At 37.5% G+C, this 19,396-nt stretch overlaps 1 protein-coding gene across 1 annotated transcript in view; it reads right to left on the bottom strand.

Moving 5' to 3' along the window:
- Positions 1–11,013: 11,013 nt before the first annotated feature.
- Epsti1 (epithelial stromal interaction 1) overlaps positions 11,014–19,396 on the bottom strand; it is a 98,869-nt gene continuing 90,486 nt past the window's right edge. The window contains exon 10 of the mRNA XM_010637081.2: positions 11,014–11,461. Coding sequence (XP_010635383.1) covers positions 11,453–11,461 — 9 coding nt within the window. The 3' untranslated portion in view covers positions 11,014–11,452. The remainder of the gene's footprint in view (positions 11,462–19,396) is intronic.

The following is a 19,396-nucleotide window of genomic DNA, read 5'->3' as shown; positions in this document are numbered from 1 at the left end:
TTTTTTTTTTTCCTCATTGAGTTTATTGGTACATTTTAGATACACAGTAAGTTACATTCATTATTGGGATCTTGTTCCTTTACATGACAGGTCTTGATTCTCATTTTTTCCCCTTGTCCCTGCCCTCCCTTCACCCCCTCCTCCCCTCCCCATTTACAAAGACTTTATTTCCAGTTTTTCATTTTCTCCTATTTTTTCCTTTTCCCTTATTACCTTTCCCCTACCCTTCCCACTTTCCCTACACCTTTAGCCCCTTTCTTCCTATTTCACATTGTCCATTATATCATTAGGATCTTATGTACTATTATAGTTTATTCACACCAGAGAAAGTATTCGGTATTTACACTGTGTGACTTATTTATTTCACTTAGGACTATATTTCAGATTTATTAGCCATAAATGTAACTTTGAAGAAAATTTAGACAATTAAAAAAATTTGACATAGTCTAACTATATTGGGGGAACAAGCACATTCTTTAGAAAAATACACTCATGTGTCATTTGTGGTCAATGCATTTTTTTAAAAAATGATGAAAGAGTTAACCATTTTAGTGTTTTTAATTCTTAACTTTTCAATATAAAGAAGTTTTAAAAGTTTAGTTTGATGTATACAGATATATGTTAATTTACTTTTTAGAAAATAAAATTTACTTTTCAAGTAATGTTTGGGTATTTTATGGGTTTATCAACATAATAAAAATAAACTTGTTGGTTAATATTTCAAAAAAATAGTCATTTTTATCACCACATTTCACTGTCAAAGTGTCCTGGTTAGAAAGATAAATTCCTTGGTCATCCTGCTTAAAGGTTTATCAGACACTCTACATTTAAAACTCAATAAATGTTTTCTGGTTCCCCTTTTTAGGGCTTTATAGGATAAAAGGCTCATAGGGTTGGAAGGGCTCTCAAAGAAAATGTGCTTCATCCTGTTTAAAGTTTTTAAATGCCAGTGTATCTCAAAGCTTCCTTTGGGAATAATAGAAATTCCCAGTAATAAGATTTATGATATAAATCTAGGATGAGCCCAGGAGTCTATTTTTATCAAGACCCTACCCTCTTCCCAAAAGATTGTTTTGAGAAATTATACACAGTCAATTCTCAAATAATTTCCAAAAGCTTTTCCTGGCATAGAGTTGAAATCCACACTCGCTAAAACTAACAGTCCCATAGAAAAATGGAGTTCTCTTCCCCATGATGGACTTTTAAGTAAGGAAGACAACTCTCATCTGTTTCCAGAGTTTGCTCATCTCCAGTTTCACAACTTCAGTTATTTCAGTTCTTCTTCAAAACAACACACACACACACACACACACACACACACACACACCCCTTCATACAACACTGAGAATGACAAATATCCCAACAAACAAGGAATCAAGTGATATAGCTCATGAAAACATGTGCAAAAAAGGGGAAAAGCTAAAGCTGATGGTAGGCAGTGAGCTAATGGAATGACTCAAGAAGAGCAGGCAGGAGGAGGAGAGGAGGACAAAGAGAGGTAAAGGACAAGAAAGAAAAACCCATACTTTTGGCTATTGGTGATAGCAGATGAGATGAAGTCAATTACTCAATTTCCCAATGTTGCCATTTCCTCTTCTTTTGTTACAAGGCAGGTGCCTGTCTCACCTAATATCCAGGTGTTTACATCTTGAATACAAAATTGAGCAGGACACATAAAAGTACTGTAGTAAGAAAGGCAGATTTTCATTAAGAGGAAAGTGTACTCCACAGAAAGGGAGTGGTAGTGAATAGAAACCCAAGAATGAGTTTGACTCAGAGCAGCCCTGATTAGGGTTGGAGGTTAAAGTGCACTTGGGAGAGTTTTAAGCAGGTAGAGTATGCAGGTGGCAACTGTCAGCTATGAAAGTACACCCTCAAGAATAGGGTGATCAGAGGTGGCAACTACAGTGAGTTCCAGAGTTGGCTCATTTTTCCGGGGTATGGGGAATGGTCAGGGGTAGTAACTAAATATCCTGTGTTCACATACTTGAGGGATTACCTTCAGCTTGGGAAGAGGAGTCTCTTTAACTTGATATGGCCCTAGACAGAGCCAGCATGGCTGCCAAAGTCCACAGGGCATTCAAAACTTAAGGCTAATTATATTATGATGACCACGCCTTGATTACTCCAATGCAGTTAGAGCACAGTCTCCTCAGGCTTATGCCAGAGGTCAAGGAAATGTGATAAGAGTGTGAGCATTTTTAAGAGTAAGAGTATTTTTAAGGCTCTTGTCAGGATGTTAAGGAAATATGGTGAGAACAGGATGCACTTGTGGTCTCTAGGAGCCAGAAGTCATCCTGTCTGTTGTGAGCGTAAGGCCAGAATGTCTCCCACACTGTCTGTCTCATTTCACTTTGATCAAATATTTTCCATTTCCTAAAATACCACCTGTACTCCTCCCTAAAGCAACCATTATTTTTGAAACCATTTATCTTTCAAAATTGAGCTCAAACATCAAGTCTTCTACTGCCCCAGGAGAATTTGCCTCTCTCTCATTTAGGAACCTGCTGTCCCTGAAAAGCCTGTATCTCATCATGTGCAATTGTTTATAGCTGACTAGCTCTCCATTTTAATATGCTATAAAATTGACTTAGATATTTCTTCTTAATATTAGGTACCTGTCTTCCTAGTATATTAGCTTCATGAGGACAGTACTGTTGTTTTATGCAATGTCATATCCCTAGAACTTGATAATGTACCTGGCACATACTAGGGACTCTTAGGGAAGTTTAATTAAAAGTGAAATCTCCACCCTACCCAGAAAAAAAAGGGAGGAAGAGAAATCAAACAATTTTATTACTAAATAAGCATTAAACCAAAAAGTTATGCATATCACAGTCAATCTGCTAACGATTTCAAAAACAGAGAAAACACCCTCTTTTACAGTTATGTGGAGACCAACCATTATCTAAGGTAGGTGTATTGATCTAGAGGCAGGTGGCAGCTGAAGTTAGGTCTATCTGCCCTTGGGAGGAGGACGTTAATGTCTTCCTGAAGGCTCCCTTCAAAGAAATTGTTCTCAAGTCCCTGCAGAAACAGTCAGGAACATGAGGCAGAATGTCTTAAAATATATTATACATGAGTGAAGGGCTTCAAGGGAAAAGGAGGGAGAGAAGGGGAGGGGGTTAAAAAAAGAATTAAGAAATGTCATGTACATGTACCAAATCCCCGTGATGAATGAAATCATTATGTACTGCAAACATGCACACACTTTTAAAAAAAGATTTGTAAACACGGGAAAAAGACAGAAAGAAAACTCTGAAAGAGAAAAGAGAGGAGCAATTTCTTCTCTTATGAATTTGTATTTGCCCTTTCTGCACTCAACCAATATTTGATGAATAAACGAATAACTGAATTCAGATAGTTTCCCTGTATTTGGATATAAATACCTAAGGCCATATTTATTTTCCTATAAAGCACCAATGTAGTGTATATTTAACAAGGTTTGTGGAAAGAAGACAAAAAGGGAGAAAGGATGAATAATGTCTACAACTATAAAACAATCTCTATATTAAGGATTTATTAAAGTGTTAAGGAAGAGGATGAAATTCTAGACAGATAAACTGGGTTTGTCATAAGGGTTCTTGAATATCCATAGAACATCTCTACGTGTACATTTAATTATGTATAAGGTAAGGGTTGCACTAGATACCTAGGGCACTTTTCACATCTAGATTTTACAATTCCAAGGTTGTGGCATTTTCTCATTCTGGTCAGCCTGCCTTTCTCTCCACCATCAAACTCTCCTCGCTGAGTTTAAGCAAAGTTGTTTGCACATTTTTTTTCCAGAGCCTTGTTCTGTAATTCATTCAGAGCCAGAAACTTAGGCTCATTTACAGGGGATCCATGCTCTCGCATAATCTCTTCACCCATCTTGGGCTTCAATTTTCTCTTAACAATATTCACTCTACCCTGTTCAGACCAAAGATCGCTCTCCTTGACAGAGAAGACAGAAGCAAATGGGAGGAAAAGAGTTCTACTTCCTTCGTGTCATCCATCAACATCACACCATTAGCTTGAAGCAGGAGGCCCCTTCCTTATTCCTGCTCTAAATTTAAAAACCCTCCATCATCCTTAGCTTTGCCCCTCATGAGCCTCAGATCACTGCCCTGTGGTCGTGATTTGCTATGAGACCCTACCTCTCTTTCACGTAATCTTTGGCAATGGCTCTCTCTGCTTTTTGGCCCTCCCCTTTCACAGCCTGAGTTTCTCAGTACTGAAGTATGAGGCTGGGGCACAGCTTCATGGCTGGAGCAATTGGGCAGGAGCTGCCAACCAAGGAAACTCGTTAACCACAGGTACAGAGCGACAGCTCCTGTGCCTGACAAGAGATCAAGCAGAAACCTGCACCTGGTATCAATCTTTTGACATGAGAACACACTGAACGTGGCACTTGACATCAATCTTCTGACACTAGAACAAGCTGAGCCAAGAAGCAGCAACTGACGTTGCTATCACTGCCCTCTTGTTCTCGCAGTCACATTCTGCTTGCAGGACGTATCTTCTCTTCTACCTTCAAAGCGCCCCTTTCTCCTTGAGAACTTCTTTTGTGCTTTTTCCCCTCTAAGTACATGTTTATCTTTCGCACTCACCAGTTGTTCCCTCCAATTCACTGAATAGGACAAGAAGAACCTGGAAAGCACTGCTGGTCCTTACTCCACCTGGTAACCGTAGGAGTCTGCAGCCACGCTGGCTCTAAATGTCTTGTGTTCACCATGGAAGACACAAGTGATGGCCAGGACAGAACTATTAACTCTGAAAGCTCACCAGTTCCTCTGAGTCACCTCTTCAGGAATAGAACTGTAATTATCTTCTCTCAACTTCCTTAAAATTTACCTTCTCAGCTGTGTTTAGGCATAACAAGGCTTCTCTTCTTGCCTGGCACAAATTCTAAAACGATGCAGGCAATTCTTTACAAGACTCTCATCACTTCCATTATATCATAGATGTGAGGTGGAAGAGGCAGGAGGACCAGGTAGTTCTTTCTGACAATGGTCTCTTTGAAGCACTCCAAGGAACTAAGTCGGGTGGGCTTGAAATAAACAGTGCGCCGCTTCTGGAGATGTCATGGGAGGAGAATCCCTGCTAACCGAGTATGCAAGGATGAAAGAGAAGGAAGATCGTTGAAATCTGCAAGTGTGTATGGCCAGGTGTATCTAAAATGATGACAGGAAAGGAAGAAAACAAGAGCAAATATTTACAGTTTTTATTTTATGAAACAATAAAACAATTTCATAGTCAAATAATAAGAGAATAGCAGTAGTTATCACACTGTGTACCAAAGTAGTTACTCAGAGTACAAAACATAAGCCAAAAAGATTCTTAAAAATAAGAAACAGACAATAATAACACAATTCTTTCTTTTCAACAAACTAAGAAAAGCAAACATTTTAATAACGAAGAGCAGAGGTTGAGAAAACATTGTTTCATTTAATTCAGATTTAGTACTCTCCTTATCATTCTTCTGCCTTGCACTCCTGTTTACTTTTTTAAAGCTTTTATCCATTAGTTAGTCCGAAAACGTCCCTAAGAGGTAGACAGGGAGAACTTTGTCCCAGGTTTTGATACAGGGAGTGGCAAGGCAAGACTTTCATATCTCCCAGCATCACCGTGGTTTTCCTTTTTCCTTCAAGATGTTATTGCTCAGGGCACTGCTAACCATCTGTAGGCATCTTACAGGACAGGTGTTTCCAACACCAGCTTTGTACCACGAATGGGCAAAGACAGCCCTTTGGTTTGCACTAGCAGCTGTCCTTGGCAGGATCTGCAGTTATTTATAACTGATAGGCCTAATCTAATAACCTTAGTCTGAGAGTCTCTCCATCCTTGACTATCACACCTGGGGTGGGCCAATTAGCTGTAAGAAATCTCAAGTATCAAAAGGAAAAAAACCAAAAACTTTCTCCCAGGGTTCTGCATTTTATCTTCTATTTCCTTTCACACTGAGCAGCAACCACATCAGTTCCCCAGCTTCCTCCAAACCACCACCCCCATTCACCATCACTGCCACATCGCCATGGTTTGCTCGTCTTAAATGTCCTTGCACCCAACGGTTCCCAAACACCACCATACTCATTTCTCTCTGCCTATGAAGAGTTTCCTCCTCCAGCAAATCTATACATTTACCAAATACTCATTGAATCATTATTATGTGCTAGGCACCGTTCAAGGGTTCGAGGGACTGGGATTACCTACTGTATTAAACAACACAGTCCCTGAGTTTGTGGAGTTTAGGCTTACAGCCTTTGAAACTCTTTATTAACCACACCAAGGCTTCCTTTCTTTGAAATCACCATCGGTGTATTCACCCAGGCTAGAAATATGAAACTCATCTCTGACTTGCCACTGTCTATAGTCAGTCATTTACAAAATCCTGCTCTTTGTTATCTGAACAATTCCACGTACACCTTCCCTTCTCCCAGCTGTCCTCTTGCTATTCTAACTTAGGACATCTTGGATTACTTGGTTTCTCTGCCCCTAGGCTTGCCTCCCTTAAGCTTAGCTTTCCTTCTATGTACCACTCATGACTTGTTTAAAACTAGAATGTGGTCAAGCCTATTTTCTCCTCATAACCTTTTTAAGAGCCCAACCCATTTGATAAGGCACACACAACTTCTTATGATCTATCTTTGCCTATTATCTCTTGCTTTATTATTCTGCATAGATCCTATCATGTATTTTTGCCTAGGTTTTCTGTGTGTGTGTGTGTGTGTGTGTGTGTGTGTGTGTGTGTGTGTGTAAAACTCTAATAAATCATTTTTTTTCCAGTAATAGGGATTGAACTCTTGGCCATTACACTGAGCAATAGCTTTTTCTGAATTTTTAGATATGGTCTAAGTTGCTAAATTGCTCGTGCTGGGCTCAAATTTGGGATCCTCCTGCCTTGGTCTCCCAGAGTGTAGAGATTACAGGCTTGGATCAGCTTACAAATCAGTTTTTCATTTTTTGGTGGTGGTGGGGTGTTTGAGACAGGGTCTCACTATATGGTTGAGGATCACCTGGAACTATGGAGCCCAGGCTGGTCTCAAACTCACAGCAATCCTCCTGCCTCAGCCTCCTAAGCTGGGATTACAGGCTGTTTTTCATTTTTTGGTGGTGGTGGGGTGTTTGAGACAGGGTCTCACTATATGGTTGAGGATCACCTGGAACTATGGAGCCCAGGCTGGTCTCAAACTCACAGCAATCCTCCTGCCTCAGCCTCCTAAGTGCTGGGATTACAGGCATGTGCCACCATGCCCAGTTTACAATTCAGCTTCTTTGTGTGTGTGTGTGTGTGTGTGTGTGTGTGTGTGTGTGTGTGTGTGTTTTGTTTTTTGTTTTACTGGAGTTTGAACTCCAGTCCTTGCGCTTGTGAAGCAGGTGCCTAAACCACTGAGCTAATTCCCCAGCCCTTTCAATTCAGTTTCTTGATGGCTGCTTTGCACATACAATATCTGTAGTCTCCAGGCCAGGCACAGTGCCTGATATATACTGGTCCCTTATTAGATTTTAAACTAAACTAACTCGTCCTTGTTTTATACATCTTCAGGTGTGTATCTTGCATCTACAACTGTACAGTGCATTCCTTGGGGCAGTCATTAGTGCTATTTACACACGATCTAAATCTCTTCCTCTGAGAAATTATAGGTTTTATTTACAACTTCCTCCAATGTTAGGGATGACTATGTGACTTCTAATGGCCAATGAAATGTGAACAGAAATAGCATGTGTCATTTCTTGAAGAAAGCATTTAATTGGCCAGTGTGAGGCACAGCTACTGTTTCCTCTTGCTGCAAGGGAAGTGACTAGGTCCCTGGGAGACTAAGATGAGCAGAAACTTCTGCTGTGCTCTAAGTAAAATAAATTATTCATAGTCCAGGTACATGTGGGGATTGCCCATTGTGGTCATGTAATGTAGCCAATTCCAACTGTTCTATTTCATGAGGACAGGACCCACACCACTTATCTTTGTGTCTCCGTATTGCCATGTTCAAAATAGGCTACAATATAGTTAAATGTTAATTTCTGATTTTCAATTTATAATGTCCAATTTCAAATACCCCGCTCCTATCTACTGCTGCTCTTTCTATACTAAAGCACAATTTCTGCTGGTTTTAACACAACATGGTTTCTAAAACATAAAACATAAAATTTCTAATCAGCTCATAATCTGGCGTTGATCACTTGCAGAGTGTGCTGTAGGAATGAAATGTCACCTTCTGACAACTGATTGAAAATCCCTGCAGCTCAGCTGCCGGCAGGGCTCTTCAGGGACACAGAAGGACTGGAACTCCAACACATGCCCTGCAGCTGAGCCACAGAGCCAAGGAGCTGTAATAAATTAGCTGGCTAGGGGACGACGTGCCTGTTGCAGTACGGGTCTCCCTGAATGCTCTGTCCCAGCAGATGGCACAATAACACGGCAATAAATGTAATCGAAGTGTCTCTCCATTTGCCTTCCTATGCCTTTTTAAAAAATCCCTCACTTTTGAACATATTATTCTGTCAGCAGGAAAATAAAAATCTATGATCTTTTAAAAATTGCTTTGTAAAACAATGGAATATGTGAAAAAGAAAAGGATTTCAAAGCAGTCTGTTCCTTAAAGAAATGCTTGTGTTTATTCTCTGCAGCCCCGATGGCTACTGGAAAGGCATATTTTTTAATCTTCATATAAATTTATTATGCATCACTCTAGTCTTCATGCACATGAGTACACAGCTAGTTGTACACTGCATTCATTAGCTCATCCAACTAAAAAACAAAGAATCCATTCTTTTCCAAAGAATCCGTATTTTCTTCCCCCATTAATAGTTGTAACATTATTCCTGTTACCTCCTCCAGCAGCACACTTCCAAAAATGCCCTTTCCTAGGAGTAAATAGGTTTAACTAATCAAAAATCATCTGCTGAAATTGAAAATTAAGCATATAGGAACTGTTTCTATGGTACTGTTTTCTAAAAATCAATTACAAATTATTAGCCAAAGTTTTTACAAAATATTTAAAGTTTTCTTGTCTTTTTCTTTTTTTGAGACAGGGTCTCACTATGCAATTGAAATTGACCTGGAACTCACTATGTAGCCCAGGCTGGACTCAAACTCACAGCGATCCTCCTGCCTCAGCCCACCGAGTGCTGGGATTACAGGCATGCACCACCACACCCGGCAAAGTTTTCTTATTTATAAATGTCAAGTGTTTCATTTTTGAGGAAAATATGTCTACATTTATTGTAACTATAATGTAATTACCTAAAAATGCTTTCTGAATGAATCTCCAAAGTAAAAATAAACCTGTAGGGTTCTTATAATATTTAACAAAAGCGATCTAAAGAAAGAATTCAGAGAGACAATTTGGTATTTACACGTGTGTCCTATTTATTTTACTTAAGAGTATGCCCTCAATTTGCATAAATATCTCTAGTTTATCATTCTTCGTGGCTGAGTAGTACTCCATTTTATAAAAAATAAAGAGCCCACATCTTCTTTATCCAGTGACCAGTTGACAGGCATTTGGGTTGTTTCCAAGATTTAGCTATTACAGACTGTGCCACTATAAACATGGTTGCACATACATCACTGTGGTATGATGCTTTTAATTATTTTGGGAAGATACCCAGCAAGAGAATGGCTGAATCAAATGGAACCTCTAATCCTAGTATTTTGAGGAATCTCCACACTGATTTCCACAGTGGTTGCATCAGAAACTAAAAGTGTAAATGAGGACCAAAATGTATAACAGATAATATGAAAGAGAGAGAAAAGGTTCATCGGAGAAGTAGGGGAGGTTGGGGAAAGGAAAAAAGGGAAAGAAAAAAATACGAGAAAAGAAGGAAAAATCGGAAGCAAAGCTTTTGTAAATAGGGAGGGATAGAAGATTGAAAGGGAGGGAAGGGGAATGGGAAAAAACAAGAACTAAGATAGATTATGGACAGGTACAAATTCCCAATGATGAATGTGATCATAATGTAAAACTAAAATATACCAATAAAGTTAATTTTAAAAAGAGTCCAATGTGTTCCCTTAAAAGAATATTTAGAGACTACAGAAAATATTTCTCCAGTGTAAAAATACACAAACACTCACACAAAGTGATTGCTCGAGCCTATGCTATAAAAGGAATAGAACTCCTTTTACAATCAGTTTGGCCATGTTTCCAACACAGGCTGAGGGATTTGGTTTTCCCCATATAAGGCACCAACAAAGATTTCAAATGGACCAAACATTTTATATTAGTGTCAACAGCACTAACACAGCTTCAGCTGGCAGAATACAGGGAAGCGAAGAATATGTGTATTTATCATTCCAGAGAAAATGCCTGAACACCATCTGTTCTCAGCCACCCTCTCAGCCCAGCCAGCATGGCCCTTTCTGTGGGACACACTTGCCCCAGTCATGATTCTTGGCCTAAGAATTTCAAATCCCAATTTCCCTTGAATAAAGAGATTTGGAAAGTTAATTTCAACAGAGCAATTAGAAACACAGAAGATCTCGTAATGCTGCAAACTGTTGGTTGCCGAGCTGTAAAACAGATGATTTGTTCCTCAATTTTATGCTAAAATTAAATGTACTGTAATCCTTTCCCTTTATTATAGGGAGATAGCAGGTCCTGGAACTGAATTATGATTAATCTCATGCTCTAGTTTCTGTGAACTGGTTCAAGCACACAGAAGTTGAATAGGAAAGCCTATTGAATTCGCAATGGGAAATAAGTTGCATCGAACAAATAAAAGTTTTCAACACACCTACAAATCACATACAATGTCTACAACATTTGTGTTTGGTTGATTTTTACAAATAATTTGTCCCACTCTGAAAAGCAAGGGGACCATATTAAAAATATAAAGACCAAAGATCCTAGATTCACCATATTTGATCTAGATAGACTGTAAAAAGAAATATTAAAATGAGACTCCTGAAGAGAGGAAAACCTAAGAGCTTTTCACTAAAAATAAAAACAGCCCACTTATATAGAAGCAGTTCAAATTTTATTTATAAGCTTAACAGAGTGAGTATACAATATTTTTCTTTTGGCTAGATTAAGAAAGCAGAGATAAAAATATAAAAAGACCCCAACCTTTCCAAAACCTGGTCTGAGAATTAGCTTAGAAATAGTTGCTTATAGAAATAAGCCTGTGGCAGCCAGCATTTCTCACTAACCTGAAAGTATCAAGTGATTCCCGCTTTTTTGCATCTTACTAACATTGTTCTGATGATTCTAATAACAGGCAAAACCAATTATAAACATAATGTAACATTTTTCAGGCAGTAGGGATAAAATGAGTTTAGTAATCAGCATCTGCAAACACGCATACCTAATGACAGGGAAATTGACCATCCCTAACTGCTCAGCTGAGTGGGTAGACAGTTGAAGCGAAGGTAAAAAACAGTGAGGCTGAGCTAAATTGCGTTAAGGAAAAGCATCTCATTAGGTTTCTCAAGGTCAGTTGATGAAGACCAGGTAGAAATTAATATTCCTCATATACCCTGAAAGAGAAAGAAAACAAAAATTACCACAAGGAGCAAAATAAAATTCAAAGCCTTTGTAGTCCAAAATGAAGTTCCTTCAAAGAATAGTCAGACTGCATCAGGCTAAAATGAGCACTTTCTAATGACTGAAAATAGCAGTGAAATGGTTTAGGTCACATTGCATTTGATTCACAACACAGTGTCTGTGAAGAATGTAATGGCTGTCCAATGACGGCTTATTGGCTATGTTTGTAGGACAGGCCAACAGGGGTCACAAGTAATAGAGTTCACCAACGTTGTCACAGCTTCCACAGTTGTAGCAAGGACAGAACAGACACAATGTGGAGCAGAGCCATTTAAATGGAAATGTATCGAGTTCAAGTGGAGCTGCATGGTACAATGAGGCAGCAAGGTGAGTTTTAAGGGGATCTTAAGGCAGCGAGACAAAATAACCAGTCCCCACCCCCAGTGAGCACAAAGGATCAAGAATTCTCCATCAGGTACTCTGCAATGCTGGGCCACATTGCCCTTGGAATACAGACAACAGCTATTTCTTCCTAACACTCTGGGAAACTAAACTCAGGCTGCCTCAGCAGTCATGGAAAATGCTTAACTGCCCTTGAAGTCATAGGATTCAGGGTTTCCATACCATCCCAAAAGGCCTTGCCCACTCTTATCAAAGAAAATAACATTTAAAAGAGATTTTAAGTGTCCCATTCTCAGTGGCCTCGTGAAACCTTAAAGAGAACTCTGGAAAATCCGAATATATTTCTAAACTATAAAAGCAGTTTACTGAAGCATAGGTGTATATACTACCTGATGGGAGATGACTGCAATTTCAAATGATTTTGGGAATGAAGATCAGCCCAGTTTGTTTACCCAACATCCACTTAGGTGAGGCCTGCTGCTTAAGTGTCCATATGACATTTCAAGACACAACTGTCTCTTTCCATAGGTTTCTCACGGTTTTATATTTTTCTGTTTTCCTCCTTTTCTTCTCTGCCTTTTGCTTTGTACTAGTTCCAAAGGTTCTTCCAAACCCCATCTGTGACTTGGGGCACAGCTCTCTTCTTACACTCTTCGGGGACACTCCACCCTCATCTATTAACATCTAAATAAGTGACATACTCAGTTACATTCTTTATACAAACGTTTGTCCCTGTGTTGTTCATAAAATATTGTATTTCAAGAATGAAGGCTTAATTTAGGGTTTCTCTTCTGACTTTTGTATGTTGACCTTTGATGAATAGATGTTTTAAATTTTAATGGAGACATATTTCTTTTGGGTTGATATTTTGGATATTACAGAGCCTATCATTTGCTCAAATTTATAAACAGCCTCTTTAATTTTCTTCTAAACTTCAAAGTCTTCCTCCTCTTTCTCAGTTTTAATCTTACTGAAGCTGATTTCTATGAATGGTATCAGGAAAGGACAGAATTGCATGTGTCTGACCACCCCACAGCATTTGTTGCGGGATCCATTTTCCCCAACGATATGCTGTGCCTCTGTGGGACAGATCAAAATTCCAGAAATGGTTGAGGCTGCTGATGTCAACTGCATGTATATTAAATGATTAATTAAGATTCTATGTATGCCTCTTTATATTTAGAAGCTAGCTATTTTTGGTTCTTCGCTTTCATTAGAATTTAAACCTACAGATTACTTAAAAGCTCATCCTTATCCATTAATAAGGGATAACCTTCCATTTATTTATTCCCTAATGTCTTTCTACAACAATTTTGTACATAGTTCTGGCATCTTTGGTTGGTTCTTTTTATTATAATTCTTGTTTACTATTCCAAAGGTGTAGAAATGAAGTTACATTTTATATATTGATACCATATCCACCAACATCGCAGAGCCCTTGTTTATGATAATTTGACTAGAAATTCTCTTTGATGTTCTATATAAATATCATCTTTGATACAATTTATAATTATTTCCTTTTCAGGTCTTATGTTTTATTTAAAGGAAATATTTTGATGTATTTTTATCATGGAATTTTGATGTTGTAATTGAGGAAATTTCCTTGCTATTCCTCCTTTATTAGAAGTTTTAAATGAATATTAAAATTTAACAAATGCTTTCTGTTGAGATGCTCATATGGAAGTTCTACAATCATGAGGTAAATTATCACAGAAATTTTTAATTTTGTTTTGTGATAAGCTAAGTTTGGATTACTAGAATAAATGCAACTTTATGAAGATACGTTTTTTTAAAAAATGGTATCAAATCTCCAAATTTTATGAATTTTTTTAGGGGGTTCTGGTGGCACATGCCTATAATTCTAATACTCTGGAAGACTGAGATAGGAGGATTGTGAGTTCAAGCATAGTGTGCAAAACTTAGCAGGATTCTGTCTCAATAAAAAACAAACCAAAAAAAAATTTTTTTTAAAGTCTGGATATACAGCTCAGTGTGAAGCCCCTGGGTTCAAATACCAATACTTAAAAACAAAATTATTTCTATGAGTGAAAACGAGTATTTTCCAGTTTTTCTCTGATTTTAATTCAGAACTACATTTGCCTGCTTAATCATTTTAGAGAGCTCTCTTATTTTTTTCACTTTCAAGTGTTATAGACAATTGATATTTTTTCTTTGAAAGTTTAGTAAACTGTTCTAAAATCTGCCTAGGCCTGGCTTTTATTTTATGAGAAGACTTTAAAAAATTGATCTGGAGAGGTGGACATGGTGATGCATTCTTATAATCCTAGCCATGTGGTCCGCTGAAGCAGGAGGATTGCAAGCTTGAGCCCAGCACAGGAATTTAGTGCCTTATAGTATATGTGTCATTTCACATTTCTACCAATAATGTGTAAGGAGCCTATTAACCCAGTTTTGTAAACAGAGCACACTGTTAATCTTTTGATGTTTTCTTCCCCACTAAATAACAGATGAGGTATTTTGGTTTAGTTCTTTTGGATCTCTTTTATTATAATAAATTCAATGAATTTCTTAATCTCAAAGATTATATTTCTATATGTAGATATTCTACTTTCTTTTAAAATATTTTTATTAACATGTTTATAGTACATAATGATTACACTTCTTGTGGGAAGGGGTACACATACATAATACACCTCAATTCTTTTTTTTTCCTTTCCCCTCCACCTTCCACTTTATGCCACCATCAGATTCCTTTATTTATAAGTCCTCATAAAGTTAATTATCACACATAGAGTAACAACCAGATTAATAAACCAAAAAACATATAAAATGCACAAGGCAATTATACTAAATCAAAGTATACTTTTTAGAGACATTGTCCATTCTAGATTATAAAAACATTTTTCTGTTTTTTTTTTCCTATTATGTCTGCACTTTTCCTATTATGTAAGTTGCACTTCATTTATATACAGTAGAGTTTCTCATATAAGAGAAATCAAGTGATATTTAATCTTATGTATCTGATTTATTTAATATTATGGTCTCAAGATTGTCTATTTTCCTACAAATGACTCAAGTTTATTCTTTATGGCAGAGTAGTACTCTACTGTGTATAAATATCAAATTTTCTGTACTCATTCATTTGATGATGAACATACAGGCTGCTTCCAAAACAGCTATTATGAAGTGTGCTACTATAAACACAGTTATGCATACATCATTGTGATATGATTGATGTCTTTAACTCTTTCAGGATTATACCTAGAAGGAGAATATAGGTCAAATGGAATTTCTAGTTTTAGTTTGCTGAGGATTCCCATAGTAATTGTATCAGTTTACACCCCTCCTCACAGCCTCAATAGCATTCGCTATTGATTGATTTCTTGATGATAGCCATTCTTTCTGGAATGAGGAGATCTCAGGTTTTTTTAAATTTGCATTTCTTGAATGGCTGGTGATACATTTTTTCATGTATTTATTGGTTATAGTACTGTATCTCAGAAGTATTTATTCATTTCAGATGCTAATTTTTATTATATCTTTCAATCTGGGGGTGTCTGATTTTCTTGAGTTCTGTATATATTGTGTATTAGTCCTTTATCTAAAGAGTAGCTGGCAAAATTGTTTTTCCATTTTGTAGGTTGTATCTTTACTTGTTGGTGGTTTCCTTGCTGTGCAGAAACTTATTTTTATGTGATCCCATTTGTTAATTTTTGGTATTATCTCTTGTGCAACTGGCATTTTGTTCAGAAAGTTTTTGTCACTAGGGATTTAGATCAGTGGTGCCATGCCTGCCTTCAAGTGCAAGGTCCTAAGTTTGAACCCTGATACCGAAAAGAAAAAAAAATCTTTGTCTACATCCTTGTCTTCAAATGTTTCACCTACATTGTCTCCAGCAGATTAAGTGTTTCTGTTTAAATCTTTGATCCATTTTCATTTTAGTTTAGTGTATGGTGAGAGATATGGGTCTAGGTTCAATTATCAGTATGTGTATAGCCAGTTGGAAAACCATTAGGTAAAGAGGGTATCTTTCCCCCAGCAAAAGGATTTGGCCACTTTGTCAAAGATAAGGTAGATTAATGTGCTTGGACTTGTTTCTGCATCCTGTATTGTGTTCTACTGACCCACATATTTGGTTTTTTTGTTTGTTTGTTTTTATCATTGTAGCTTTGTAGTATAGCTTGAAGTCAAGGCCTTCTGCCTTGTCCTTGATTCCCAGAATTTCCTTTGCTATTCTAGGTCTCTTTTGGTTCCTAATATGAATTTTAAGATTGCTTTCTCTAGTTTTATAAGGAATTCTATTGATATTTTGATTGGGATTGTGTTAAATCTATGTAACAATTTCAGAAGTATAGCCACTTTGACTATATTTGTTCTACTTATCCAGGAACAAGGGATTTCTTTCCATTTTCTGACATCCTCTTCAATCTTCTTTCTCAGAGTACTATAGTTTTCATTTGCTTATTAGTTTTGCTATTATGCCAAATCCATTTTTATTTTATCAAATATTCTATATCTAGTGATTTAAATACAGCATTTAATTATTTTAATATATCAAATGTCTTAAATCTATTTGCTATGTTCATAATGCCCAGCCACACCCACTTGTTCCTTATATGTGCTAGTTTCCAGTCATTATTTTATGCTCAGAATGTATCAGTGAACAAAACAATCAAAGGGACCTATCATTGTGGAACATTCATCACCATGGGGAGAGATAAAAAATAAACAGTTAACAAAATATACAACTAAAACACGTTAGAAAATCTTGTCAAAAGCTGAAGGGTGCCATAGAAGAAGTAGAGCCTGGGAAAGGGACTGTAAGAGCCAGAGGATGGCACAAGTGGCATCCTTAAAATAAGATGGCCATGATAATGCTACTGAGATGGTGAAATTTAAGAAAGATCATGAAAGAGAACAAAGCATATGAATATTTTTGAACAAGAACTTGGAGAGAACAGCTAATACAAAATCCCTAAGGTGAGGGCAGCCAATGTCTGAAGTTTTCAAAGAACTTCAGGAAAGCTGGGGCAGCTAGAAAGCATGGAGAAGGAAGATAATAGTAAGAGAGAGCCAGGGTGTGACATGGGTCTTCATCATGCAGGACATTGGTAGGCTACTGTAATAAGGACTCTGGCTTCTACTTCAAGTTATGGGAGCCATTGGAGGGTTTGTGGCAGAGGAGTGACAGTATCTGACTTCAGTCTCTCCTACAGAGAACAGATCCAGGTGGTAAAAGTGGAAGCAAGAAAATTATTGAGGAGTGTTATAGTTTGGATCTAAAATATCCCCTTACTCAGGTGTTGAAAGTGATTGTATCATGGAAGTACTATATTCACCAATAAATACATCCATTGATAAGTACAGTAGCTAAATGTGCTGCTAGGAGGCCTGGTTGGAGGTGGATCACTAGGGTATGACCCAGAAGGGTGTACATTTGCCCTTAGCTCCTCTGCTCTTTCTCTTTCTTTCCCTAGCTGCCGTGATGTCAGCAGCTTTCCTCCCTATCCCTTCCACCATGCTCTTTCTGATTAGAGTCAGACAACTATGAACTGAATCTAAAAAGAAGCAGAAGCAGAAGAAGAAGAAAGTGAAAGGAAAAATAAACCTCTCCTTAAGTTACTGGGTCTCAGAGATGAAAAAATAAGACAGAGATTACTGGCAGGATCTGGATGAACACTGTGGTAAGAAGCTACTGAACTGGATATACTTGGAAGGGAGAGTCAAGAAGGTCTGCTGATGGGTTAGCTGAGGGGACGGGGGAGAAAGATTGTATGGTGTTATATGGAAAGACAGACAAGAACAGACAGAGCACTGGATTGGAAGAAATCAAAAATCATGTGAAATAGGAAGAAAAGGGCTAAAGGTGTAGGGAAAGTGGGAAGGGTAGGGGAAAGGTAATAAGGGAAAAGAAAAAAATGTGAGAAAATTAAAAAATGGAAAATGAAGTGTTTGTAAATGGGGAGGGGAGGAAGGGGGTGAAGGGAGGGCAGGGACAAGGGGAAAAAATGAGAACCAAGACCTGTCATGTGAAGGTACAGATCCCAATAATGAATGTAACTGTACTGAATACCTAAAATGTACCAATAAACTCAATAAAAAAGTTAAGTTTTAGACACGTTAAAGCGAAAATATCTGCAACACACCCAAGTACAGATGCTGGGCAGACAACTGGATGTGCAAGTCTGGAGTGTGAAAGAGGTTTAGAATGGAAATAGTAATTTGGGAGTAATAAGCATATAGAAGGTATTCAATTTCATTAGAATGAATGAGGCCACCAAAATATTAATGAAGCAAGGTTTTTTTGTCTTTTAAGTGGATCCCTGGGACATTCCATTGAAGAGAACAGGTAAGAGCACACAATTCACAAAAGAGAATGAAAAAAATAGCCAATGAGATATGTATAAACCCGAGAGAATATAGTGCCCTAGCAACCAAGAAAACATATTTTTTAAAAGGAAGGAAGTGAGGCCAATGGACCAAACACAAAGACACAAAGTAACCACTGGATTCTGAAATATACACATGGTTAGTAACCATGAAAAGAGCACTTATATTTTAGACTGGTACAGTCTAAACCTGATTGGAGTGGGCTAAGAAAAAAGTAGAAGGAAAGAAATTAGAAAGAACAAAGATAGACATCTCTTAAAACTTTGCCATAATGGCAAACAAAGAAACAGGATAGGAGCAAAAGTGAAAGAGGCTATTAGTAGAATTATAACTTTTAAGTTAATGGGAATTTTCTAGTTGAGATGGAGCATATGATAACTCTGGAGAGTGGGGACATATTATTAAAAGAACGTGTCCCATAGGTAGAGGAGATAGAACTGGTCCACAAGGACAAGCAGGAACAGAAATCCAGTTCTCATCTTTCCATTACTGATTCTTTCAGTTCACCTTTGGAGTTACCTATCCTACTAAAAATCCCACCATTACAACAGGAGAAAACAGTAGTCCCCTCTCCCATCTGTCCGGGAGTCTAAGCATTTATTTGTGGCTTACTATCTGAGCCTGACAAAGAGCCATTGGTGAGCTTGTTGAATTCTCATTTCCTTAGCTGAGTGCTATGCTATGCACCTTTATATTCTCTTATTATCTTTCTCTCAATCATAGGTATTTTTCAAGGCATTTTATAAACTTTAGAGGGTGTTAAGTAGTGGAGAAATGATAAATCCACAGCGAGTTTCCCAGTCCTGACCAAAATCTGAATTCTAAAGGAATTTCACATCTAAGTTACATCGATCCAGACAATGTCTTCAAAATGCTCCATATGTTCCTACTCACATATGTTCATGGATAAGTTAATACTGTGCAATGCATATTGTTTCATACAACACAAAAATACTCTTTCAATTATTTTCTGTTTTTCATGCTGTCCTATTTCAAATGTCACAGCAAAGCTAATAAATTTACATTATTGATAAAGTAGACATATCCAGAATACAGTCTGCAAATTTGCTTATGTTCAGGTATTTTAACTATGTAGACATTTATAAAATCCATCTTCAATTTTAACTACTAGAAGCCTTTCAGGAAACATGTGAATAAGATCTCTAATAGAGTAA

Source organism: Fukomys damarensis, unplaced genomic scaffold (genome assembly GCF_012274545.1).
Source record: "Fukomys damarensis isolate Sample0158 unplaced genomic scaffold, DMR_v1.0_HiC HiC_scaffold_38, whole genome shotgun sequence".
In the NCBI taxonomy this organism is placed as follows: domain Eukaryota; kingdom Metazoa; phylum Chordata; class Mammalia; order Rodentia; family Bathyergidae; genus Fukomys; species Fukomys damarensis.
The sequence above is the reverse complement of the archived record's forward strand: the minus strand, read 5'-3'. Positions and strand labels throughout refer to the sequence as shown.